Source organism: Chiloscyllium plagiosum, unplaced genomic scaffold, assembly GCF_037043375.1.
Source record: "Chiloscyllium plagiosum isolate Xiang-an unplaced genomic scaffold, Cpla_swu_hap1 HiC_scaffold_11, whole genome shotgun sequence".
NCBI lineage: Eukaryota > Metazoa > Chordata > Chondrichthyes > Orectolobiformes > Hemiscylliidae > Chiloscyllium > Chiloscyllium plagiosum.
In genome coordinates, this window is record NW_028270149.1 from 84,604,837 (window position 1) to 84,631,572 (window position 26,736).

General features: G+C 43.8%; 1 protein-coding gene across 2 annotated transcripts in view; it reads left to right on the plus strand.

The window, feature by feature from the left end:
- The window catches only part of LOC122557066 (serine/threonine-protein kinase 26), a 124,391-nt gene that overhangs the window by 79,694 nt on the left and 17,961 nt on the right, over positions 1–26,736 (plus strand). For both annotated transcript variants that reach the window (XM_043704337.2, XM_087992259.1), the window contains exons 3-5: positions 16,612–16,668; positions 25,884–25,992; positions 26,082–26,239. In XM_043704337.2, coding sequence (XP_043560272.1) covers positions 16,612–16,668; positions 25,884–25,992; positions 26,082–26,239 — 324 coding nt within the window. The remainder of the gene's footprint in view (positions 1–16,611; positions 16,669–25,883; positions 25,993–26,081; positions 26,240–26,736) is intronic.

Here is a 26,736-nt window from a genome sequence, read left to right on the forward strand (position 1 = left end):
TAAGATTAAGTGTGTTTCCATGTGGCTCGCTGTTAGCCCTCAAGTACGTATCTGAGCTTATATTTATGTGCATTACTGACAGATGTATGGTCTTTCAGATTAGGCATTGAATTGAGGGTGCCATCAATATTCTGGTCAATGTTACAGTTCTTACAGCACTATTTCAGTATAAATTGACAGAGGATAATTTGCAATCAGATCTGGGTGTCCTTGTTGCTTATTTTGAGCGATTGGTGAACAAGTGGTGAAGAATGCAAGTTATAGGTTGACCTTCATAGCGAGAGGGCTCAAGTACAGGAACAAGAAAGTCTTGTTGCAATTAAACAGGGCATTGGTGAGGGCATACCTGAAATGTTGTGTGCAGGTTTGGTCTCTTTATTTAAGAAAGGATATTCATGCGATAGAGGGAGAGCAGCAAATGTTTACCAGACTGATTCTCGGGATAGCAGGGCTGATGTATGAGGAACGATTGAATCAGTTAGAGATATATTCGCCAGAGTTCAGAACAACGAAGGGGAATGTCATAAAACTCTAACAGGACTAGACAGGGTGGATGCAGAAAGGATAATCCCTATGGCAGAGGGGTCCACAGCCAAGGGTCGCAGTCCAGATTTAAGACTGCGATGAAGAGAAATTTCTTCACACAGTAAGTGGTAAGCTAGAGGCAATCACTACCACAGAAAACAGTCGAGGTCAAAACATTGTATGGTTTCAAGATGGAGTTAGATGTTGCACTTAGAGCTAAAAAGATCAAAGGATATAGGGAAAAGCAGGAACAGGTTGAGTTATAGCATCATAGAGATGTACAGCATGGAAACAGACCCTTCGGTCCAACCCGTCCATGCCGACCAGATATCCCAACCCAATCTAGTCCCACCTGCCAGCACCCGGCCCATATCCCTCCAAACCCTTCCTATTCATATACCATTGGATGATCAACCGTGATTGTATTTCAGTGGTGGAGCAGACTTGGAGGACCTAATGGCCGAATCTTCCTAATCCATAGGTTTCTCTGTTTGTGATCTGATGAGTATTCTCTGAGAATATTCCTTCCTCATCCAGTGTTGTAATGGTGTTAACACCGGTCACTGGCATAAATTCCATGGGGAAAAAGATAATCATGCTTCAGAAAGAGTCCTGTGAATGTCCTGAGGTGGTGAGAAGGTGCTCTGTGAGTTGAAGACCATGTGACATTGGATGAGAAATAGGCCATTCAGCCAAACAAGTCTGCTCCACCATTCATTGTGATCATGGCTGATGTGATAATCCTCAACTTCTCTTTCCTACTTTATCCTCGTAACCCCGATTCCCTTGCTGATTAAACATACACCTATCTCAGCCTTGAATATACTGAACAATCCAGCCTTGACAGCTCTCAAGGGTAAAGAATGCTACAGTTTTACTGTCCTCGGAGAAGAAATTCCTCCTCATCTCTGTCCTAAACTGGTGACCTTTAATTTCTGATCCTCCGATTAGACCCTCTGGTCCTAGACCTAGAATTCAATCCGGGTAAATGCGAGGTGATGCACCTGGCCAGGATAAACAAGGCAAGGGCATACTTGATTAACGAGAGGACCTTGGAAAGCACCGAGGAACAGCGGATTTGATGTACATGTTGCACTGGTTCCTAGAAATATCAGGACAGATGGAAAAAGTGGTTCAGAATGGGATATGTATCTTTATTAGTGAAAGCATAGATTTTAAGAGCAGGGAGGTTATGCTAGATCTGCATAAGATGTTTGTTAGGCCACAACTAGGGTATTATTTGCAGTTCTGGAATCCACATTATAGAAGGGATGTGATTGCACTGAAGAGGGTGCAGAGGAGATTTACTAGAATGGTGCCTAGGCTGGAGAGTTTCCGTTAAAAAGTTAGATTGGACAGATTGGGGTTATTTTGCTTAAAGCAGAGGAGATTGAGAGTGAATATGATTGAGATGTATAAAATTATAAGTGACATAGATCGGGTAGACAAGACGAAATATTTCCCCTTTGGTGAAGGGATCAGTGACCAGGGGGCACAGATTTACCTTAAGGTGCAGGAGGTTTAGTGGAAATGTGAGGGAAAAGCGTTTTCACCCAGAGGGTGCTGGAAATCTGGAACTAATTGCATGTGAGGGTAGTAGAGGCAGAAACCCTCATTACATTTAAGAGCATTTTGATGTGCATTTGCGATGTCAAAGCTGACAAGACTATGGGCCAAGGGCTGAAAAATGGGATTAGAATAGAATCATACAGTGTGGAAACAGACCATTTAGCCCAGCCAGTCCACACCGACCCTCCGAAGAGTAACCCAGCCAGAACCATTTCCCTACCCTATTATTCTATATTTCCTCTGACTAACGCACCTAACCTACACATCCCTGAACACTATGGGCAATTTAGCCAATTCACCTAACCCACACATCTGTGGATTGTGGGAGGAAACCGGAGAACCCAGAGGAGACCCACGCAGACACAGGGAGAATGTGCAAACTCCACACAGACAGTCGCCCGAGTGCCTTTTATGATTTTGGAAATGATGTGAAGGTGCTGGGGTTGGACTGGGGTGGACAAAGTTAAATATCACACAACACCAAGTTGTAGTCCAACAGGTTTCGAAAAATGAGCTTTCGGAGCGCTGCTTCTTCATCAGGTAGCTAGTGGAGCAGGATCATAAGACACAGAATTTATAGCAAAAAGATCACAGAGTCATACACTGATGCAATATATTGAACGAACCTACATTGCTAGGCAAAAGGAAACTTAACGGAAACTTTCCAGCCTAGGCACCATCCTGGTAAATCTCCTCTACGCCCTCTCCAGTGCAATCACATTTTCCAGCACCACTCTAATCTAAACCTAGATTGCTGTTATGTCTATTATCTTTTAGAATGGGTTGTAGGTTTTGATTCATTAATATGTAAATCCCAATGCTACTTTCAATTCACATTCCAAAGATAACAAGTTTTTATGAAAAAAGGTGACATCTCAGCTCAGACAATACATACAGACTCTAACCTCATACCTTTAATACATTGCTTGAGCTGAGATGTCACTTTTTTAATATAAAACCTTAAGTTATCTCAGGAATGTGAATTGAGAGAAGCGCTGGGATTTACATATTAATGAATCAAAACCTGCAACCCACTCTAAAAGGTGAAAGACTTATCAGCAATCTAGGTTTGTTCAATATATCGCATCAGTGTATGACACTGTGATCTTTCGTTATAAATTCTGTGTCCTGTGATCCTGCCCCACTAGCTGCCTAATAAAGGAGCAGCACTCTGAAAGCTTGTACTTCCAAATAAACCTGCTGGTCTATAACCAGGTGTTGTCTGATTTTTAACTTAGTTTTAGCAAGACATTCTCATTTTTTTAAATTCCCATCAAAGAATCTAGAATGAAGCTCTAATGATGATCAAGAAACCATTGCCAATTGTCAGACAAACCCATCTGATTCACTAAAGTCTTTTAGGGAAGGAAATCTGTCGTCCTTACCCAATTTGGCCCACGTGAGCCTCCAGAGCGATGGCAATGTGGCTGACTCTTAACTTCCCTCTGGGCAATTAGAGATGGGCAGTAAATGCTGGCCTGGCCAGAGACACCTGCATCCTATGAGTGAGTAAAACAAAAATTCCCTTTGAAATAAAAGTATTCATTCCATTTGCCTTCCCTGTTTCTGATGTGCTTGTCGCATTTTGTGATTTTTGCACAAGATCCTGCTGAGATGTAACTTTTGGCAGCCTTTCTCCATTTAAATAATATTCAGCTCCTTTATTCTCTCTACCAAAGTGCATAACCTCACATTTTCCTACATAATATTCCATTAACCAACTTTTTTGCCTACTCACATAACTTATTCATAACCCTCTACAGGTTCTTTGTCATTTTCAGTATTTAACTTCCTATCTGTTTTTGTGTTGTATGCAAACTAAGTTGTAGTCCATTCACTTTCATCATCCCAGTCATTAGTGTCTATTGTAAATAATTGCAACCCCAGCACTGATCCCTGTGGCACTCCACTAGATAGTTAATTGCTGTATTATTATTATTATTATTCTGTTACTTTCTGTTAATTGCCTCTGTATTATTCAACTATAGCATAGTTTGGAGACAGGTCATATTGACATGACTAGGACCTTTTCAGTGCTGTGGCCATGTGTTAAAAGAACTTTGGAAAGAGCTGATAGGGTACAGAGAGAACAACAAGAACTACTTGAAACGTGAAGGGTGGGATTCTTGAAGGTGCATGTAAAGAGAGCAGTACCTGAGGAGAGGGAGTCACTTTACAATGTCAGCTAACATTTGGAGACAGGATAGAAAGTTTTGTGGCTGGCAGTTTGCTGAGAGCAGGGGATAGGTCTCATGGACAAGGTAAACTCAACACAGGATGGACATTGAGGGAGAAACTTGCAAATTTACAAGGAAACCGAGAGAGATTTTGTCTGTGATTTTGGCTCGGAAAAGGGTGGGTGTAGCGGAGGAAACTGAATTAGTACAGTCATCATTAGTTCTTTGTTTTGTTTCTAAATTTGTATAAACTGAAGCAGTCTAAAATGAAACAGGAGAACTGAACCTCTCTCAAAATAGACAATGTAATAGATGGGGGATAAAGGGAGTCCTGTTGAAGATTTTCAAAAAAAATTGATGAAATATAAAACTTGGGAGGTCATGTTGTGGCTGTACAGGCCATTGGTGAGGCCACTTTTGAAATATTGCATTCAATTCTGGCCTTCCCTGCTATAGGAAAGATGATGTGAAACATGAAAGTGTGCAGAAAAGACTTAGAAGAATATTTCTGAGGTTGGAGGGTTTGAGTTATAGGGAGAGGCTGAATAGGCTGGACTGTTTTTCCCTGTTGCATTGGAGACTGAGGAGTGGTCTTATAGAAGTTTATAAAATCATGAGGGGCATGGATAGGGTGAATACTTAAGGTGTTTTCTCAGGGTAGGGCAGTCCAAAATTAGAGGGCATAGGTTTAATTTGAGAGGGGAAAGATTAAAAGGCACCTAATGTGCAACGTTTTCATACAGAGGGTGGTGTGTATATGGAGTGAGCTACCAGAGGTAGAGGCTGGTACATTTACAACATTTAAAAGGCACCTGGATAGGCTTATGACGAACAAGTGTTTAGAGGGATATGAGCCAAATGCTGGTCAATGGAACTAGATTATTTTGGGATATCTAGTCAGCATGGATGAGTTTGACCAAAGGGTCTTGTTCTGTGCTGTATTACTCTATGACTCTGAGTATTACGTAATAGACATGTCAGCATGAGATTGTGACAGTGTAGAGCTGAAGTTTGCAAATAGTGTAGTGTTGAAGAGTTGTTTATCAAGCTAGAGGGAAGTACGGAATGATGTTCCCCAGGGGTTAGTATTAGGACCAGTGCTCTCTGGTGTGTATTAATGTAAAATGTATACACCTGTCATTGACCCAGTGTCTCACACGCCAACCTGCCCAGATGAAAGTAGCCAGCTGGCAATGTATCCTTCAGTGTCTCCAGAAGCAAGCCAGGTTGGCAGCTGCTGGGTTTCAATAACCACGTTTGGATTATCTTGCATTGGTCACCTGATGCAGTTCTCAAAATACAATGGGGTGGCAGGCAAAGCCACCCTCAAAATCTCCAAAACACGCAGGAAAGTTTACTCACTGTGGTGACCAATGGTAGGGGGGGAAAGGTCAACTCAGGTAATAGAATGGAGAGTATCCCTGGAGAATTTATTGACCTACTTCTGTAAAGACACACTCTGTCTCATCCTCCATTTGCTGCTGAGAAGTTCAGTATAATTATGATCTATTAATATCAAAAAAAAGAGAGCTATCACTGTCATTCGAAGTGCTCTGTAACCAGTGAGGTACTTGTCAAGTTTAGTCATTTTTGTTAATGTAAGAATTGTGTCAGCACAGCAAACTCCCACAGGCATTACTGCTGCAGTGAGCAGATAAGCAACATTCATAATGGGCTAAGGGCAAAGAACAATACAACACAGGAACAGGCCCTTTGGACAACCAAGCCTGTGCCAATTCCTAGTCCTTGTTTAAACCCGCTACTTTATTGCCCATATGCGATTTCCATCCCTCTGTTCACCTCTCGTTCATGTATCTATCAAGATATGCCTTAAATGTTGCTAACATGCCTCCTTCCACCATCTCCACTGGCAGTCCAATCTGGGCACACACCATCCTCTGTCTGAAACGTTTTCCTGCAATTCTCCCCTAAACGTTCCCCCTCTCACCTTGAAGCTATGCCCTCTTGTAGTTGATCTTTCTGCCCCGGGAAAAAAGCCTCTGACTATGCAGTTTAATTATTTAGACCTCTTTCAGGTCATTCCTCAGCCTCTGTCTTTCCAATGTAAACAATCTATGTTTATCCAACCTCTCCTCATAACTAAAACCCTCCAGACCTGGTAAACTTCCTCTGCACCATCTCCAAACCATCCTCATTCTTCTGGTGTGGCAGCCAGACCCATTCCCATTGGCTAGGCCAGCTGGAGAATCCTTTTGTTCTTCCAGATAATGCAGATGCATCTTGGTGGGAGATTTTCTGAGAGGGCAGGTAGAGACTCTGTTTAATGTCTCACAAGAAAACCAGTCCTAACTACTGCAGTGATATCACCATAGATGATGTGGGTCTACTGACAACACATGGACTGCAGCAGTTCAAGAAGGCAGCTTACCACATCACCTTGAGGGCAATTAGGGATGGACAATAAAGTTCTGGCCCAGCCAGTGATGCCCACATCCACGATTGAATAAAGGAAGTCATAGAGATGTACAGCATGGAAACAGACCCTTCAGTCCAACCCGTCCATGCCGACCAGATATCCCAACCCAATCTAGTCCCACCTGCCAGCACCCAGCCCATATCCCTCCAAACCCTTTCTATTCATATACCCATCCAAATACCTCTTAAATGTTGCAATTGTACCAGCCTCCACCACATCCTTTGGCAGCTCATTCCATACACGTACCACCCTCTGCGTGAAAAAGTTGCCCCTTAGGTATCTTTTATATCTTTCCCCTCTCACCCTAAACCTATGCCCTCTAGTTCTGGACTCCCTGACCCCAGGGAAAAGACTTTGCCTATTTAACCTATCCATGCCCCTCATAATTTTGTAAATCTCTATAAGGTCACCTCTCAGCCTCCGATGCTCCAGGGAAAACAGCCCCAGCCTGTTCAGCCTCTCCCTGTAGCTCAAATCCTCCAACCCTGGCAACATCCTTGTAAATCTTTTCTGAACCATTTCAAGTTTCATAACATCTTTCCAATAGGAAGGAGACCAGAATTGCACGCAATATTCCAACAGTGGCCTAACCAATTTCCTGTACAGCCGCAACATGACCTCCCAACTCCTGTACTCAAATCTCTGACCAATAAAGGAAAGCATACCAAACACTTTCTTCACTATCCTATTTACCTACGACTCTACTTTCAAGGAGCTATGAACCTGCACTCTAAGGTCTCTTTGTTCAGCAACACTCCCTAGGACCTTACCATTAAGTGTATAAGTCCTGCTAAGATTTGCTTTCCCAAAATGCAGCACCTCGCATTTATTTGAATTAAACTCCATCTGCCACTTCTCAGCCCATTGGCCCATCTTGTCCAGGTCCTGTTGTAATCTGAAGTAACCCTCTTCGCTGTCCACGACATCTCCAATTTTGGTGTCATCTGAAAACTTACTAACTGTACCTCTTATGCTCACATCCAAATCATTTATGTAAATGACAAAAAGTAGAGGGCCCAGCACTGATCCTTGTGACACTCCACTGGTCACAGGCCTCCAGTCTGAAAAACAACCCTCCACCACCACCCTCTGTCTTCTACCATTGAGCCAGATCTGTATCCAAATGGCTAGGTCTCCCTGTATTCCATGAGATCTAACCTTGCTAATCAGTCTCCCATGGGGAACCTTATCGAACGTCTTACTGAAGTCTATATAGATCACATCTACTGCTCTGCCCTCATCAACCCTCTTTGTTACTTCTTCAAAAAACTCAATCAAGTTTGTGAGACATGTTTTCCCATGCACAAAGTCATGTTGACTATCCCGAATCAGTCCTTGCCTTTCCAAATACATGTACATCCTGTCCCTCAGGATTCCCTCCAACAACCTGCCCACCACCGAGGTCAGGCTCACCGGTCTATGGTTCCCTGGCTTGTCTTTATCGCCCTTCTTAAACAGTGCCACACATTTGCCAACCTCCAGTCTTCCAGCACCTCACCTGTGACTATCGATGATACAAATATCTCAGCAAGAGGCCCAGCAATCACTTCTGCAGCTTCCCACAGAGTTCTCGGGTACACCTGATCAGGTCCTGGGGATTTATCCACCTTTAACTGTTTCAAGACATCCAGCACTTCCTCCTCTGTAATCTGGACATTTTGCAAGATGTCACCATCTATTTCCCTACAGTCTATATCTTCCATATCCTTTTCCACAGTAAATACTGATGCAGTATTTATTCAGTAAATACTGATGCAGTAAATATTCATTTAGTCTCTCCCCCATTTTCTGTGGCTCCACACAAAGGCCGCCTTGCTGATCTTTGAGGAGCCCTATTCTCTCCCTAGTTACCCTTTCGTCCTTAATATATTTGTAAAACCGCTTTGGATTCTCCTTAATCCTATTTGCCAAAGCTATGTCATGTCCCTGTTTTGCCCTCCTGATTTTCCCTTTTCAGTATACTCCTACTTTCTTTATACTCTTGTAAGGATTCACTCGATCTCTCCTGTCTATACCTGACATATGCTTCCTTCTTTTTCTTAACCAAACCCTCAATTTCTTTAGTCATCCAGCATTCCCTATAGCTACCAGCCTTCCCTTTCACCCTGACAGGAATATACTTTCTCTGGATTCTTGTTATCTCATTTCTGAAGGCTTCCCATTTTCCAGCCGTCCCTTTACCTGCGAACATCTGCCTCCAATCAGCTTTTGAAAGTTCTTGCCTAATACCATCAAAATTGGCCTTTTTCCAATTTAGAACTTCAACTTTTAGATCTGGTCTATCCTTTTCCATCACTATTTTAAAACGAATAGAATTATGGTCGCTGGTGCCAAAGTGCTCCCCCACTGACACCTCAGTCACCTGCCCTGCCTTATTTTCCAAGAGTAGGTCAAGTTTTGCACCGTCTCTAGTAGGTACATCCACATACTGAATCAGAAAATTGTCCTGTACACTCTTAAGAAATTCCTCTCCATCTAAACCTTTAACACTATGGCAGTCTCAGTCGATGTTTGGAAAGTTAAAATCCCCTACCATAACTACCCTATTATTCTTACAGATAGCTGAGATCTCCTTACAAGTTTGTTTCTCAATTTCCCTCTGACTATTGGGGGGCCTATAATACAATCCCAATAAGGTGATCATCCATTTCTTATTACTCAGTTCCACCCAAATAACTTCCCTGGATGTATTTCTGGGAATATTCTCCCTTAGCACAGCTGTAATGCTATCCCTTATCAAAAATGCCACTCCCCCTTCTCTTTTGCCTCCCTTTCTATCCTTCCTGTAGCATTTGTATCCTGGAACATTCAGGTGTCAGTCCTGCCCATCCCTGAGCCATGTTTCCATGATATCCCAGTCCCACGTTCCTAACCAGGCCCTGAGTTCATCTGCCTTCCCTGTTAGGCCCCTTGCATTGAAATAAATGCAGTTTAATTTATTAGTCCTACCTTGTCCCTGCCTGCTCTGACTGTTTGACTCACTTCTGTTCTCAGCTGTACCCGTCTCAGATCGATCTTTTTCCTCACTATCTCCCTGGGTCCCACCCCCACCCTTAATAGTTTAAATCCTCCCAAGCAGTTCTAGCAAATTTCCCAGCCAGTATATTAGTCCCCTTCCAATTTAGGTGCAATCCGTCCTTCTTGTACAGGTCACTTCTACCCCAAAAGAGATTCCAATGATCCAAAAATGTGAATCCTTCTCCCATACATCAGCTCCTCAGCCATGCATTCATCTGCTCTATCCTCCTATTCCTGCCCTCACTAGCCTGTAGCACTGGGAGTAATCCAGATATTACTACCCTTAAGGACCTCCTTTTTAAATTTCTACCTAACTCTCTGTAATCTCCCTTCAGTGTCTCAACCTTTTCCCTTCCAATGTCGTTGGTTACAGTGTGGACAATGATCTCCTGCTGGCCCCTCTCCCCCGTGAGAACATTCTGCACCCTCTCTGAGACATCCTTAATCCTTGCACCAGGGAAACAACACACCATTCTGCTTTTTCTCTACTGGCTACAGAAATGTCTGTCTGTACCTCTGACTACAGAATCCCCTAACACAATTGAAAGCTGACGTACCCCTCGTTGCATTAGAGCCAGTCTCATTACCAGAAACTTGGCCGATGATGCTACATTCCCCTGAGAATCCATCACCCCCTACATTTTCCAAAACAGCATACCTGTTTGAAATGGGTATATCCACAAAAGACTCCTGCTCTAGCTGCCTACCTCTCTTACCCTTCCTGGAGTTAACCCAGGAAGATGTAGCAGGAAATGGTAGATGTAGGCACATTTAAAACATTTAAAAGACATTTGGACACGTACATGAATAGGAAAGGTTTAGAGGGATATGGGTCCAACACAGGCAAATGGGACTAGTCTAGTTTGGGGAACTTGGTTGGCATGGACTAGTTGGACCAAAAGGTTGGGTTCCACCCTGGATGACTATAGGCTCCTCAGTCAGAAGCGAGATTGCTTGCCATAGAACATAACTCACAACAGGACTCTCAAACTCTTAACATTTGCCTGTACCTGTGTTTTTGCTTTTGCTGCTGTTTACCTATTATTTACCTACCTATGCGACTTAACTCTGTGTTCTGCCTGCATTGCTCACAAGAACAAAGCTTTTCACTGTGCCTCGGTACACGTGACAATAAATTCAATTCAATTCAATTCAATAAGAATTAAGAGCAGGGTGGTGCATTTGGCCTATCAAGCCTTCTCTGTCAGTTAATAAGCTCATAGATGATCTTTTATTTCAACTATACTCGTCCATACTAATCCTATATTATTTGATTCTTTCAGTATGCAAAAATGCATTGCTGTACATTTTGAATAAACTCTGACTGAGCATCCACAGCTGAGATCAAGGATTCCAAAAATTTTAAATGTTTGAGTGAAGAGAGCTTTCTTCACCTCAGTCCTTAAGGGTCAACCACATAATTTGACGCTATAATCTCAGTCTGAAACTCTGTCTGAGAAAACGTTATCCCAGCAGCTCACCTGTCAAGGCTCTTAAACGTTGCATTCGTGTTACAATCTCTGCAGGGACCTGTAGCTTTTCAAAATAAACTTTCATTTTTAGTTAATTGCTGAGAGGAATGGCACAGTAAGATTTCTCATTTAGAAATGTTTAGTGTTTCATTTTTAAAAAAGTATCTAAAAGAAATTGATTAACATTTTTGTATCTTTGTGTGAGAAAACTTTAAACTGCTGAAGAAAATGTTCTTTTTATGCTGCAAGGCCATGCTGTCCATGGCGGTTCACTCCTGACAGCAAACAATCCATAGTTACTTATTTAGGCAGCTCTGTGGCTCAGCAGTTAGCACTGTTGCCTCACAACACCAAGGACCCAGGTTCAATTCCAGCCTCAGGTGACTGTCTGTATGGAGTTTGCACATTCTTCCCGTGTCTGCGTGGGTTTCTTCCGGGTGCTCCGGTTTCCTCCCACAACCCAATGATGTGCAGGTTAGGTGAATTGATCATGTTAAATTGACCATAGTGTTCCAGGATCTGTAGATTAGGTGCATTAGTCAGGGGTAAATATAGGATAATAGGGTATGGGAATGGGTCTCGATGAATTACTCTTCAGAGGGTCAGTTTGGACTTGTTGGGCCAAATGGCCTGTTTCCACACTGTAGGGATTCTATGATTCTACATGTGACTCCAGACCCACAGCAATGTGATTGACTCTCAACTGCTCTCTGGACAATGAATAATGGGCAGTAGATGTTAGCTTAGCCAGCAATACCCACACCCATGGATAAGTAAGATTGAAAGTCTATCCCAGCACTTCTTCGTCAACAACTGGCTGCTTTTTGATTTATTATTGTTCTGGTCTCCTTCCGATTAGAAAGATGTTGTGAAACTTGAAAGGGTTCAGAAAAGATTTACAAGGATGTTGCCAGGGTTGGAGGATCTGAGCTGCAGGGAGAGGCTGAACAGGCTGGGGCTGTTTTCCCTGGAGCGTCGGAGGACGAGGGGTGACCTTATAGAGGTTTACAAAATTATGAGGGGCATGGATACGATAAATAGACAAAGTCTTTTCCCTGGGGTCGGGGAGTCCAGAACTAGAGGGCATAGGTTTAGGGTGAGAGGGGAAAGATATAAAAGAGACCTAAGGGGCAACTTTTTCACGCAGAGGGTGGTACGTGTATGGAATGAGCTGCCAGGGGATGTGTTGGAAGCTGATACAATTGCAACATTTAAGAGGCATTTGGATGGGTATATGAATAAGAAGCATTTGGAGGGATATGGGCCGGGTGCTGGCAGGTGGGACTCGATTGGATTGGGATATCTAGTTGGCATGGACGGGTTGACTGAAGGGTCTGTTTCCATGCTGTACATCGCTATGACTGTATATGCTTAAGTACAGTGAAAAGTTTAGTTTTGCGTGCAGTCCAGGCAGGTCATACCATACAAAGATCATAGGTTAATTGAACAGAGCAAAGAATACAACATTATGGCTGCAAAGAATGTTCACAAAAGTCCAGATCAGCATTAGATTTGGAATTTGAGAGGTCCATTCAGATATCTAATAATGGGGAAGAAGCTGTTCTTGAACCTGTTGGTACATGTATTTAAGATTTTGTATTTTCCACCTGATGAAAGAAATTGGATGAGAGCATTAATGGGATGGGATGGAACGGATCTTTGTTGATGTTGGCTGCCTTTCCAAGTATAGATGGAGTCAATGGATGGAAGGTTGGCTTGTCTGATGGACTGGGCTGTGTTCACAACACTCTGTATGTTCTTACAGTCTTGGGCAGAGCAGTTGCCGTACCCAACTGTGATGCATCGAGATAGAATGCTTTCTTTGGTGCATCTGTAAAAGTTGAACATCAGAACTAATTTCTCAGAATCCTTAGATGTCTGTGAGATTTGTCACTTCTTCCCTTCTACATTCAGTCATGATGGTTTACAAAGCCACGCAGCTTTTCCTGTCTGCACTCCACACAATAACTTCTGCCTGTCTGTTACTTGCCCGGATGTAAAAGGAAGTCTGCAAACCTGATTTCAAACCTGCCTTTCACTATTCTCCTCTACACACCAACATGAAACACATTCATCTTGCCTCAAGGTTATACTGTTGATGTGTTATTGTTGACCCTAACTTGCTTTCATCTTCACATTCATGGATTGTTGAGACACAACACTGGGATTTTGAGGAATAAGTCTGCACTGGTAGCACACAGGCTTCTGTCGGTGTCTCTAAGTATAAATCCCTTGCACCGTCTCCTCGGTAAAACAGCCTAAGCCTTCCTTTGATTTCTAACAGTCAACCCACCATGGTTTGCCATCATTACATTACAGTGAGGAAACTGGCCCTTCGGCCCAACAAGTCCACACCGACCCGCCGAAGCGCAACCCACCCATACCCCTACATTTACCCCTTACCTAACACTACGGGCAATTTAGCATGGCCAATTCACCTGGCCTGCACATCTTTGGACTGTGGGAGGAAACCGGAGCACCCGGAGGAAACCCACGCAGACACGGGGAGAACATGCAAACTCCACACAGTCAGTCGCCTGAGGTGGGAATTGAACCCGGGTCTCTGGCGCTGTGGGGCAGCAGTGCTAACCACTGTGCCACCGTGCTGCCCACTAAATTTAAAAGGGTGTCCCAGAACATTACCTTTATTATGTTCACAGTCATAGCCCATGTTTTAATGGGGGCCATCTCACGTTCTTCTGAATTCTGAAGAAAATGGAAAAACAAAACAATGCAGGTACTGACAATCTAAGATAAGCTTTAAAAAGGATGCTGGAAGTGCTCAACGGCATCTGTGGAGAGAGAATCAGATTTAACGTTTTGGTTCAATGTTTCTCAATTTCTCTGCCTCCAGGGTACTTTTGGTCTGGCCAATGCAATCTCCCTACATTCCAGGAATCATTGCATTCTTTCTAAGGCAAATATCTCCTGACGTTAGGAGCTCAAAATCTCTCGTAACATTCCATCCATGATCTTTCCAAGGCACTGTACAATCGTAGGAAAATATTTGTACTCTAATGAGTGAGCAGTGGTATTGTCTGGTAAGAATATAGTGAGCTTTCCTTATTTAATTACCTTCACAAAGACACTTGGCTTCCTACCTGTGAGTGATTTGTGAAGAGAACTATCCAGATCCCCGTGAATGCTGACATTGCCCAGTCCCACACCATTTAAATAAAAAACTTCTGCTTTTCCCAACAAAAGTGCAAAGCTTCGGAGTTCCCTACCTTGTAACCCACCTGCCATATTTTCACCGATACTTATAATCTCACTAGATCATTTTTGCAGCCACTTTACAATTTAGTTTCTCAAATAAATGTACAGAATGCTGGAGAAATTCGGCCAATCTGGCAGAATCTGTGGTACAGGTTACTGTTTCCAGTCTGGTTATAATTCCTCTTCGGAATTGAAAGGTGTTGAAAATTGCTGTTGCTTTTTAATGTACATTTGCCAGAGACAGAGGAGGAGCAAGAGAGCAGTAGTGGTCCAGAGTAAAAGAGCAATTGTTTAGATCTCGGTGGTTAGCACTACTGCCTCGCAACACCAAGGAACCAGCCTCGGGCGACTGTCCGTGTGATGTTTGCTCATTCATCCCATGGGATTCCTCTGGGTGTTCCAGTTTTCTCCCACAGTCCAAAGATGTGCAGGTTAGGTGATTGGCTGTACTAAATTGTCCAATGTGTCCAGGGATGTACAGGTTAGGCCGATTAGAAATGCAGGGTTACAGGAGTGGGTAGGGATTTGGGTTTAGAGGGATGCTGTTTGGAAGGGTGGCATGGACTCAATGGGCCAAATGGCCTGCCTCCACACTGTAGGGATTAGAGTCATAGAGCTGTACAGCATGGAAACAGACTCTTCAGTCCAATTCGTCCATACTGACCAGATATCCTAAATTAATCTAGTCCCATTTGCCTGCACTTGGTCCATATCCCTCTAAATCCTTCCCTGTTCATGTACCCATTCAGATATCTTTTAAATGTTGGAATTTTACCAGTCTTCATCACTTTCTCTTATGTGAAAGTCTGGTCGTTAACGGTGAAGAAAGAGAAAATGAGGTATTAAATGGGTGTAAATGAACGTGTGAAACGGAGAGAGTGGGTCCCCTTTACTGAGGAGAAAGTGAGGTCTGCAGATGCTGGAGATCAGAGCTGAAAATGTGTTGCTGGAAAAGCGCAGCAGGTCAGGCAGCATCCAAGGAGCAGGAGAATCGACGTTTCGGGCATGAGCCCTTCTTCAGGAAAGAAGGGCTCATGCCCGAAACGTCGATTCTCCTGCTCCTTGGATGCTGCCTGACCTGCTGCGCTTTTCCAGCAACACATTTTCACCCCTTTACTGAGGGCAGAGTAAACAAAATGAAGCTACAATGCAGTCAGTTTCTGAAGTTATGCCGTTCGATATTGACGCCTTGAGGGTGTCAAATGCCAAAGTGGAAAATGTAATGATGTTCCTCAAGCATATGTTGTGCTTCTTTGGAACATTACAGCAGGACTAGGACAGATCTGTTGGCATGAACCCAGTCGTAGTTGACCTGTTAAGGTGGAAACTCCACAGTGCCCCTGCAGGACAGTTTTAGGTGAGCAGTAACCCAAGGCCAAATCAGGATAAATGCCAACAGAAATAGATCACAGCAAATAAAACCATTCTCTTTTGTGCATGCTTCGGCTAACGAATGGTGTGCAAGTCCATCCCCAGATTCAGCCAGTCAAAGCATCTTTGGGTTATACTTATTTTGTGACCTTCAGCTCACAAATACATGTTTAGGGTTGCATTTATTTTATAATCCACAGGAAGACTTGACGAAACTTAAAACAACAGACACACACACGCACACCTCTACCTGGCGGGCAGGAATGTAGCCACCTACGTCACCACATGACGACATTCGGTCAACCCTCCCCATTTTTGGAAAGATGTTTTTGAATGTTCCAAAGTCGTCTTCAATGCCAAGATCTACAGTTTAAGTAAAAGGACAAGAAATTGCAGTCCAACCAAATAAGCAGCTCACATTGTCACTCACAGCTTATAAAAAGGGACTGAATGTGAAGATCTGGACTCTCATATGTGTCCACCTCTGATCATTCCAGCTAATTATTAGGCGGCACGGTGGCTCAGTGGTTAGCGCTGCTGCCTTGCAGCCCCAGGGACCCGGGTTCGATTCCAGCCTTGGGCGACTGTCTGTGTGGAGTTTGCACATTCTCCCGGTGTCTACGTGGGTTTCCTCCCACAGTCCAAAGATGTGCCGGTCAGGTGAATTGGCCATGCTAAATTGCCCATAGTGTTAGGTGCATTAGTCAGGGGGAAATGGGTCTGGGTAGGTTACTGTTTGGAGGGTCGGTATGGAGTTGTTGGGCCGAAGGGCCTGTTTCCACACTGTAGAGAAACTAATCTTATTTACGTACCTTTCTCTCCACAGGGGACGAAGTTATGGATCATCATGGAATATTTGGGAGGTGGTTCAGCCTTGGATTTGGTAAGTATTCAATTTATCCATTGATCATCATAGAGGATCTGTATTGGAATTCTCAATGGATCTGATTAGAGCTACCTTGTGTTTGGAGACAAGGAAGAATGGCACAAGAGAGCTCTCATTTGGAGAGCTGATTCAGGCCTAAAGGGCTGAATGGCCTACTGTGCTGTAACAGTGCTAAATGTTAGTAACGTATGGCTTTTTAAAGCAGAGACTTGTCCACATGTTAATTTGCTAATGGTTTCTTTCCACATAACCCCCACCCTCATTGAATCTGGGGGATACAAAATCTTGGAATGTTTTGAAGCTTAGATAATGTTGATTATCCTGACAAGTGTACATTGTCTGAACTTGATTCTGAACTTTATTTTCTACCTGCTCTGTTCTCTGTTTCTGTGTATACTTCAAGTAAAAGTTCCCTGTGTTGGATTGCCCACACTGATTGGACCATATTCCTGCAAGGTTCATAACATAACCACCTGTGATTGCCTCCTCCTTTTGAGCTGCCAGTTTGGTTGCCCAATTTATTGATCATCCAATAATGGAGGCTGTATTACCCACGATCCACTGCATTCCAGCATGAGGTAGCATCCAGCACATGGTGTGGGTGCTAGCACCCCATTGTGTACCCCGGCATTGCAGCAGCCCCTGAGAGGTGATTATCCAATTAGAGTGAAACAGAGGGGAATGTTCCATTGATCGTCCTTTTGGATTACTCACAGCAGTGTCTAATAGCAAAACCCTGAGTGGATTTGCTCACACTCCAGCACAATCTAGGAGCCAATGCATAAAATCAGGACAAATAAGCAGCTTTTGTTTAAGATGGCAACATAGGGTTTGGTTACACCATAAAACTCTGAATAGATTGCATATTACTGTACCGACACTGAAACACAGTCTCCACGCACTCTGGTAACAATTCTGATGAATAGTTTCTGCTCCTTCCATTTTATTCTATGCTTGGTTTAATGTTGATAGTTCTGTGTTAGTGATCATGATCTGACTACCTCTTGTCTTTAGTCCACGATAGTTTTGTGTTTCATTTTGCTACGCAGGAATATGAACATAACAGAATGTTCCATAATCTCAGGCCTTGCTGTAACCTTTATATGTAACTAAATGGTTCTGAAGTACAGTCATGATTGCATTTGAATCCTAGCAGTTAGATTCACACATAGCAAGTTGCCACAATGTAATGACAATCTGATAATCTGTTGAGATTGGCTGAGAGGCAAACATTGGCTAGGACACTGGGAATATCTCAGTGTTGCTGTAGGGTCTTTGATACCTGCTGATAAGCATGCAGGCCTCAGTTTAACCTTCAATCCAAAAGGCAGCACCTCTGACAATGCTGCAGCCCTTCAGCGCTAAATTGGGGCGTCGTTCCTGATTTTGGGCTCAGCTCTCTGGAAAGGGACAGAGTATCGGTGAGGGGTGAGGCCAGCAAGAGATTTTCCATGGTTGAGAGAGGCCGTGGGTTGCTGAGTGAGGAAACTATTTATTGTTTATCCTCCATACATTCTGTCTTATCACCAACTCGTTGGCAGGCAAGCAGGAGCTCAGCTGACAGAGTGTGCTACATGAATGGAAATTGTTGTTGTCATGAATATCCCTCTTGAAGTCAATAATTGTGTTTTAGAAGCGTGTATCTCCCTTCTGTCCTCCCTGTTATTCTGCCTGAGTTTCTATTGGATGAGTGCAGGATTCAGTGACATTCCAGTTATCGTCCTGTTGAGAGCTCGTCTTACGTTGCAAATGTGAAGAGTCTGGGCTGTGGTCTCCAGCTTTGAGGAGAAACCTCCAACTCACTGTGAGCAGCAACAGTTCCTGGCTTTTTATTTAATCAGTGGGAGGTGAAACTGTCAGCTGGGAATGGCTAGGTGATGTGATAGAGCCTGTTCCTGTGAGGAAGATGAATTGAATTAAATGTAACACATGGGTTGTATAAGTACACCAGGCGGTGATTGTACTTACCCTGCCATCAGTGTTTCATCAGTTTCCCCAGACCCCATTGAATCCTATCTAACACACTGGAGCTTTAAACCGCCTGGGTTAATGGTTCCTTTGCATTCTTCATAGCTCTTCAACAGAGAGAATGAAAGTGGGTTGATGCCGACAAAGTAGGAACCGGGTGAGATATCCTTTTGATTAATGGTGCTGTCCTCTACCTCAGGTGGAGAATTGCAAATTTTCAAGATGCGAAACATGATTACCTCAATAAAAACCAAAGGAACTGCGGATGCTGTAAATCAGAAACAAAAACAGGAGTTGCTGGAAAAGCTCAGCAGGTCTGGCAGCATCTGTGAAGAGAGATCAGAGTTAATGTTTCTGGTCATGTGACCCTTCCTCTGATTACCTTAATGTTTGTTTACTTTTGACCCTGTCTAGCTTCCTGTTATGCAGAAGGCTTTGTATGTCATGTGCCAACTTGTGGCTTCTTTAGTTCTTGGGCAGTGGGCTGTGCTGGAATCATATTGACAGTATGAGCAGCCTTCCTACTTTATGTTGAAACCTGGCTTCACCACGAGGCCCTATTGTGGTCACACTCTTGACTGCTCATTCAGCATTGATAAGCTAGTGCTCAAGTTAGAAGTTACCTGACACTTCCTGGCCATATTTCCACCAATAAACTGAAACTATTAGTCATTCTTTCTCTTTTTGCTCATTTATTCATTGTGTATTGGAATAGACCTGAGTACAGACAGCTACACGAAGACTAAATTGTCTGTCATTTAGTGAAAGATCAAGGCAGTGGAAGGCACTACAAAAGTGGAGATTGTACACTCATGCACGTTATCATTTATTTTGTTGGTGTCAACTGTGCGACACCCCTAGGTTTCTCCCCTTTTAACTTCCAGGTCTGATCAAAGGAGTTGAGCGTGTAGATTTTTGCTGGTTCTCCCTCTTTGACCAGAAAGAGATGACTTTGGGTTATTCCCTGACATGAAACAAAAAACTGCAGATGCTGGAGATCTGAAACAAAAACAGAAATGGCTGGAGAAACTCAGCAGGTTTGAGAGTATCTATGGAGAGAGAAAGCAGAGTTAACAATTTGGGTTCCGTAACCCTTCATCTGTTAGACTCTGCCTTTTCTCCACAGTTGATGCTAGACCTGCTGAGTTTGTCCAGCCATTTCTGTCTTGGTTTGGTTTATTTCCCTCTCCAGCACATGTAACCCTGCCCAAGGTTTAGGAGTGAAACCTTTTGAGCCAGAAATAAGCCGGTATGAGTGGTATAGGTGCAGTCTTGGAGCAGTGCATCATCATTATGAGGAACACACAGACCTCTTGCAATGGCAATGTATTTTAATTTACAAAGGGAACGCTGATTATTGACACCCCCGAAACAACCTGAGGGTGGAGATGGTGGCAGGAGCTCAATTCATTCTGGTGTTTTGTGCAATTTGTTACCCAATCACACTGTGCCAGGCCAGGTTTCAGATATCATCCAGAGAATGGATGTACACTTCCTGGCTGGAGAGGACCACTCTCCTGTTTCCAACGTCTGCACCATTGCGTTCCCTTGCTCTGTAATACCACTGCATTTGGTTTACTTTGGGATGCTGTATATGTTGCTGGATTGTTTTGTGGCCACAGAGGAAGTGAGGAAATGGCGTGACCTGTTTCTAATGCATTGTGTAAATGATTGTGCAGAAAGATGTTGAGTAATAAATGGAACGGTTGTGCTACTGCTGTTTAAATGCTGCTTTGTGTCTTGCTGCCTGTTTGAGGATGACTGCAGGTTTTCCCCAGGGAGGGTAACTGGTGGTAACTTTCTCTCTCAGCCGCGCTGAGTTGTATTACAAGTATGTTGTGGTCTTGCAGTTACCCTGTAGAGCTGGGTTTGAATGGTAAGGGGAGCATCAGTGACCATTTGAGCTGCTGAGTTAAATCTTTCATACTATATGGTACTCAGTCCTTTGTCTGATTTGCCAATGTGATTGTGAAATTCCAACCTAGAATCTTTGCACGCCCTCTAGCAGTGAATCAGAATAATGAAGCAATTGAACCAAATCAACCCCGATATTGGAATAAACTGGAACATGATGCTGAATCGTCCAATGAATTTCTCTTGAGAGATTCAAAATTAGATGTTTTAATTTTGCACATACTTGATATTTCAATGTAGAAAATATAGGTGAATTATGCTTCAACAGTTGCTACTGGTTTAAATGAGACTCTATCTGCAAACACATTTTACCAACTGTTACCACTGTGCACTGAATTAATAGTACTTGCTATTTAAGGTGCTCCTCATCATTCTTTCCAAGTGGATCTGGGGGCTGAGAGTTTTGTGGTTAACTTGTTTCTTGATGTGGTCATTTTGCAGCTTAGTGATGTGGAGACAGAGGGGGAGAGTGGGTGCTGTCTCCACACGGGCAGTTAGTGCAGCTGACTTTCCAACCTGTATGCAGTTCCTAATAGGGCTGACTGCAATGGTTTCTCTGAAACCAAGTCTACGTAGTTTACTCGGTTGGACAGGGGCAAGATTGGAAAGGCAACAGTCTCAGGAGATTTAGTAGCTAAGGGAGCAGATAGGTGTTTCTGTGATGCAGACCTGAATCCAAGATACTCTATTACCTCTTGATTCTTGTGTGAGGACATCACTGAGCGGCTGGAGAATCTCGAAGGGAGAAGTGCGAAGAGCCAGAGATCACAGTCTGTATCACTACCAATGATCTGGGTAGGAAGTAGGATGAGATATTGCAGGAAAGTTTAAGGGACCTCCTATTCCCCCTGCCATGTAAAGAAGGCACAGTGGCACAGTGGTTAGCACTGCTGCCTCACAGCTCCAGAGACCCAGGTTCAATTCCCGCCTCAGGCGACTGACTGTGTGGAGTTTGCACATTCTCCCCGTGTCTGCGTGGGTTTCCTCCGGGTGCTCCGGTTTCCTCCCACAGTCCAAAGATGTGCAAGTCAGGTGAATTGGCTATGCTAAATTGCCCGTAGTGTTAGGTAAGGGGTAAATGTTGGGGTATGGGTGGGTTACGCTTCGGCGGGGCGGTGTGGACTTGTTGGGCCGAAGGGCCTGTTTCCACACTGTAATGTAATCTAAAAAAAAAGGATGTTGCCAGGGCTGGAGGATTTGAGTTATAACGAGAGGCTGGTAGTGTCGGAAGGGTGGGTTTATAGGGATACATAAAATCATGAGGGGTGTAGATGAGGTGATTAGCAAAGGTCTTTTCCCTGGGTAGGGGACTCCAAAACTAGAGTGCATAAATTTAAAGTGAAAGATTTAGAAGGGACCTGAGGGGCAACTTTTTCCATGTAGAGGGTAGTACATGTGTGGAAGGAACTGCAAGAGGAGGTGGTAGAGGCTAGTACAATTACAACAGTTAAAAGACATTTGGATAGGTTATGGATACAAAGGCAAGGGTTGAGAGAGATATGGGCCAAATGGAGGCAAATGGGACTAGTTCAGTTTAGAATACCTGCTCAACATGGATAAGTTGGCCTTACATGTCTGTTTCCATGCTGTATGACTCTAGCTCTATTCTTCTATTTATAGAGTTCATACGAATTTTGGACAGGGAAGATGGCACATGAGGGAGGGCGTTAGAATTCTGGGACTTTGGGACCGCTTCTGGGTAAGGCGGCACTTGTCCAGGTCGCACGAGTTCCACGTAAACAGAACCCAGCCCAGTGCCATTGAGCAGAGGTTCAACAAACCCAGAGTGGGGTTGGAAACAAGGACATAGCATTCAAGGGGAAAAACGGGTGCACAAAAGATTCTGAGAGAGAGAGATGGCATTGGAGTAATGAATGATAAAGTCTCAGATGGAGTTTGAGTGAGAGGTAATGCAGTGAAGCTGAAATTAAATTTCCAATGCATGGGAGGGAACCCATGGTGGGCGGCACGGTGGCACAGTGGTTAGCACTGCTGCCTCACAGCGCCAGAGACCCGGGTTCAACTCCCGCCTCAGGCGACTGACTGTGTGGAGTTTGCACATTCTCCCCGTGTCTGCATGGGTTTCCTCTGGGTGGTCCGGTTTCCTCCCACAATCCAAAAATGTGCAGGTTAGGTGAATTGGCCATACTAAATTGCCCGTAGTGTTAGGTGAAGGGGTAAATGTAGGAGTATGGGTCTGGGTGGTATATGCTTCGGCGGGTCGTTGTGGACTTGTTGGACCGAAGGGCCTGTTTCCACACTGTAAGTAATCTAATCTAATAAGGTAAGAATTGTTGGTGATTGGTAGCCAATGCTGGTCATGGGGGGGAATATGATTTTGTGACAATAATGTGGAGGGCAGGCTCCGTAAAGAGCCACAATTAGTGTTCATTATTGCTTAACAAATGAGCCATACAAGGTTTGTAGCTCAGGTTGAGGTTTAGGGTGTAGGTTTGCTCGCTGAGCTGTAGGTTTGATATCCAGATGTTTCAGTACCTGGCTAGGTAACATCATCAGTGGCGACCTCCAAGTGAAGCGAAGCTGTTGTCTCCTGCTTTCTATTTATATGTTTGTCCTGGATGGGGTTCCTGGGGTTTGTGGTGATGTCATTTCCTGTTCATTTTCTGAGGGGTTGATAGATGGCATCTAGATCTATGGTGTTTGTTTATGGTGTTGTGGTTGGAGTGCCAGGCCTCTAGGAATTCTCTGGCATGTCTTTGCTTAGCCTGTCCCAGGATAGATGTGTTGTCCCAGTCGAAATGGTGGTCGAAATGACAACACATCTATCCTGGGACAGGCTAAGCAAAGACATGCCAGAGAATTCCTAGAGGCCTGGCACTCCAACCACAACGCCATAAACAAACACATAGATCTAGATGCCATCTATCAACCCCTCAGAAAACGAACAGGAAATGATATCACCACAAACCCCAGGAGCCCCATCCAGGAGAAAGATATAAATAGAAAGCAGGAGACAACAGCTTCGCTTCACTTGGAGGTCGCCACTGATGATGTTACCTAGCCAGGCAATGAAACATCTGGATATCAAACCTACAGCTCAGCGAGCAAAGCTACACCCTAAATGAGTCATAGCTGTGTTACACCCCACTGGGTTAGTGTGCTGGAAATCCAGCCTTGCTATTCCCAGAGTCCTCACAAAAGTTAAAGGTTTAATAAAAGTTGCTATTTATTCCAAATAAACAAATAATAGCTACAGATAAACAATTACAAACTGTGGGTATTCACCTTTTTATTTGTTCATTTGTGGGATGTGGGTGTCACTGGCTGGGCCCAGCGTTTATTGCCTGTCTTGAATTGCCCCTTGAGTAGGTGGAGGTGAGCTGTCTTCTTGGCCTATTGCAGTCAACCTGCTGTGGCTTGACCCGCAATGTTATTAGGGAGGGGACTCTTAAGATTTTGACCCAGCAATGCTGAAGGAAAGATGATATGTTTGCAAATCGGGATGATGAGTGCTTGGAGGGGAACTTGAAGGTAGTGGTATTCCAATGTATCTTCTTTCGTTGTCCTTCTAGATAGGTTTGGAAGGTGCTGCCTGAGGATCAATGGTGAATTTCTGCAGCGCGTCTTGTAGATAGTACATACTGCTGCTATTGAGAGTCAGTGGTGGACGTAATGGATGTTTGTGGATATTGTGCCAATCAAGCATGCTGCTTTGTCCTGGATGATCTCAAGCTACTTGAATGTTATTGGGTCTGCAGTCATCCAGACTCCCAGCCTTGAGAGCCTCAAGGTGAAGCCAATGAGGACTCTCAGCCTCAGTGCAGATTTCCAGCACTCATGAGTTTGAGATCCTGGAGGTGAAGCTTGGCCTGGTCTGGGGGCTAGGTGCTGATGTGAACTGGATTGGAAGGACAGTTATTCTTAACTTTTTCCTTCTTTATCTTTCTAGTGTATTCCTACAGTTTTGTGCTTTTATACCTAAGATGGTGTAAAGGTCTATAACATTTCCAGATGTTTTATTTCTTCATTTTTCTAATGCGTTCCTAACGATTTGCACTTAAGAATCTGTACCTTTGTACCTAAGATGGCATTGTAAGTGGTGACTTGTAAACTTTTCACTGTACTCATGGGAGTACATGTGACAAAGCTAATTCTAATTCTAGTACAGCAACTGATTAGGGAAAATAAATTGCCTTACTTCAGGCTTGAGGGGCGTTTTACTCCAGAGAAAAGGATAGCTCTTTCCGATTTGAAGGTCCAATGACCAAACATTCACACTCACAAGCTATTCAGTTGCCTGGGAGCCAATCACAATTGTTGACAGGCAGAATGCCTTTATCCTCAACAACTGGTCACCAACTCCACAAACCAATCAGCTTTCTGTTGCCAGCTGAATCTCTCTCCATACACACCCACTGGCTGTAGCAGCAGCAGTGTAAATAGCACTTAGAATGAGTGTCAGGGAATGGACTTTTTAAACAGTGCATTTCAGACTACAATCAAAATTACAGAAAAAAATAGAAGATACAGTCTTTGCAACTGATACCTACGTGACAACAGTAACTTCATTTTGAAATGTCCTTCGATGGGTGTAATTGCTTTGGGATCAATGAAGCTGCTCTAGCTTTATAGGCTCACCAAGTTAAAAGCTAGGGCCAGTGAGCCGAGGGACAGAGGAGAGGCTGCGGAAGGAGGAATGTTTGGTGGCAAGAAGATTTTATGAATGCATTCAAGATATGAATGGTTATAGAGAAGATGAACATTTTAATTGTAGTCATAAGGTCTGCAACAAGAGAAAATAATGACAGATTTGAACAATAATGTAATTTGTGTATGCTGAGTGTGGTAAATATGGACTGCCCAGAGATGCTGTTGTATGAACAAATTTAAGCCAATAAATACTTGAAATTCACTTCCCCAGAAAGCGAGGAGGTTGGATCAAGACTGAATGAAATTTTGATAGGCAAGAATGGTGTTGGAGGGTGGGGTGGGGCGTGGAGGAGAGGCAGAGAAAGAGAAATGGAGTTGGAGCAACAACCAGATCAGTCATGAGGTTCTTTGAGGGCCAGTCTGTTAATCTAATTAACCAATGTCCTTCTGAGCTTTCTGCAAGCTTGGCTCCCGTCTCCCACTGTGCATACTCTTTTGTGAGCTGTGAACAATGTTATGTGAGGACCACGCCATCAGACCTACTGGGATTCCTTCAGTCAATATTTACACATTTGCCTCTGAATATTGTAAAGGCTTCTGACGCTTCAACTAACAATTCACCAGGACATTCAGATAGATCTGTGCATTTAAACCTGTTAGAAGGTGGGATCGGATTATTAAGCCAAGTTACAGGTTTGTAATGAGCTTTTCTCTTTCAGCTCCAAGCTGGGCCCTTTGATGAATTCCAAATTGCAACCATGCTGAAGGAAATCCTCAAAGGCTTGGATTATCTGCACTCCGAGAAAAAGATTCATAGGGACATTAAAGGTAATGCTGGGCTCGGTCAGCTCTCAGTCCTGTGTAGTGCGCTGAGAACGACTTCTCACCCTTTTGTCTATCTTCTCTTGCTTATCCAGCTGCCAATGTCTTGTTATCGGAACAAGGTGATGTGAAGTTGGCGGACTTTGGTGTGGCTGGTCAGCTGACTGACACGCAAATTAAACGGGACACTTTTGTCGGTACTCCTTTCTGGATGGCACCCGAGGTCATTCAGCAATCTGCTTATGACTCCAAGGTAAGTATGGGACAACAGCTCAGGCCCCAAAATCAATGGGCCCATTGTTAGAACCCATCATATCTGCTCTGGCTCTTTGCTGGCATTTCAAAGCTGAATTCTGCTTTCTTGAGTTGCCCCTCGCTCCAAATATTGAGGCATTTTACCCCTGCACATTACCAAATCCTGTTCTCCCATTCCCTATCCCCCTCCCAATCTGTGTTCATTGATCCACATTGATTTCAGCAACTGGTTTGTTTTAACATCCTCATCCTCCTTGTCAAGTTCTTCTATAGCTTGGCTTGTTGCTTCCTCTGTCACACTCTCCAACCCCTGTACCATCCTCCATCTTCTCTGCACTCCTCCAGTGATGGCCTCTTGACCATCCCTGACTATTGCTACTTCACCACTACCTTGAACTGTAAATGTTCCAAGCTCTGGAATGTCCTTCCTAAGCCTTGTTTCCTGCCCCCTGTCCAGTCCTCACCTCCACCCCACTAATTTCCAAATACAAAGCG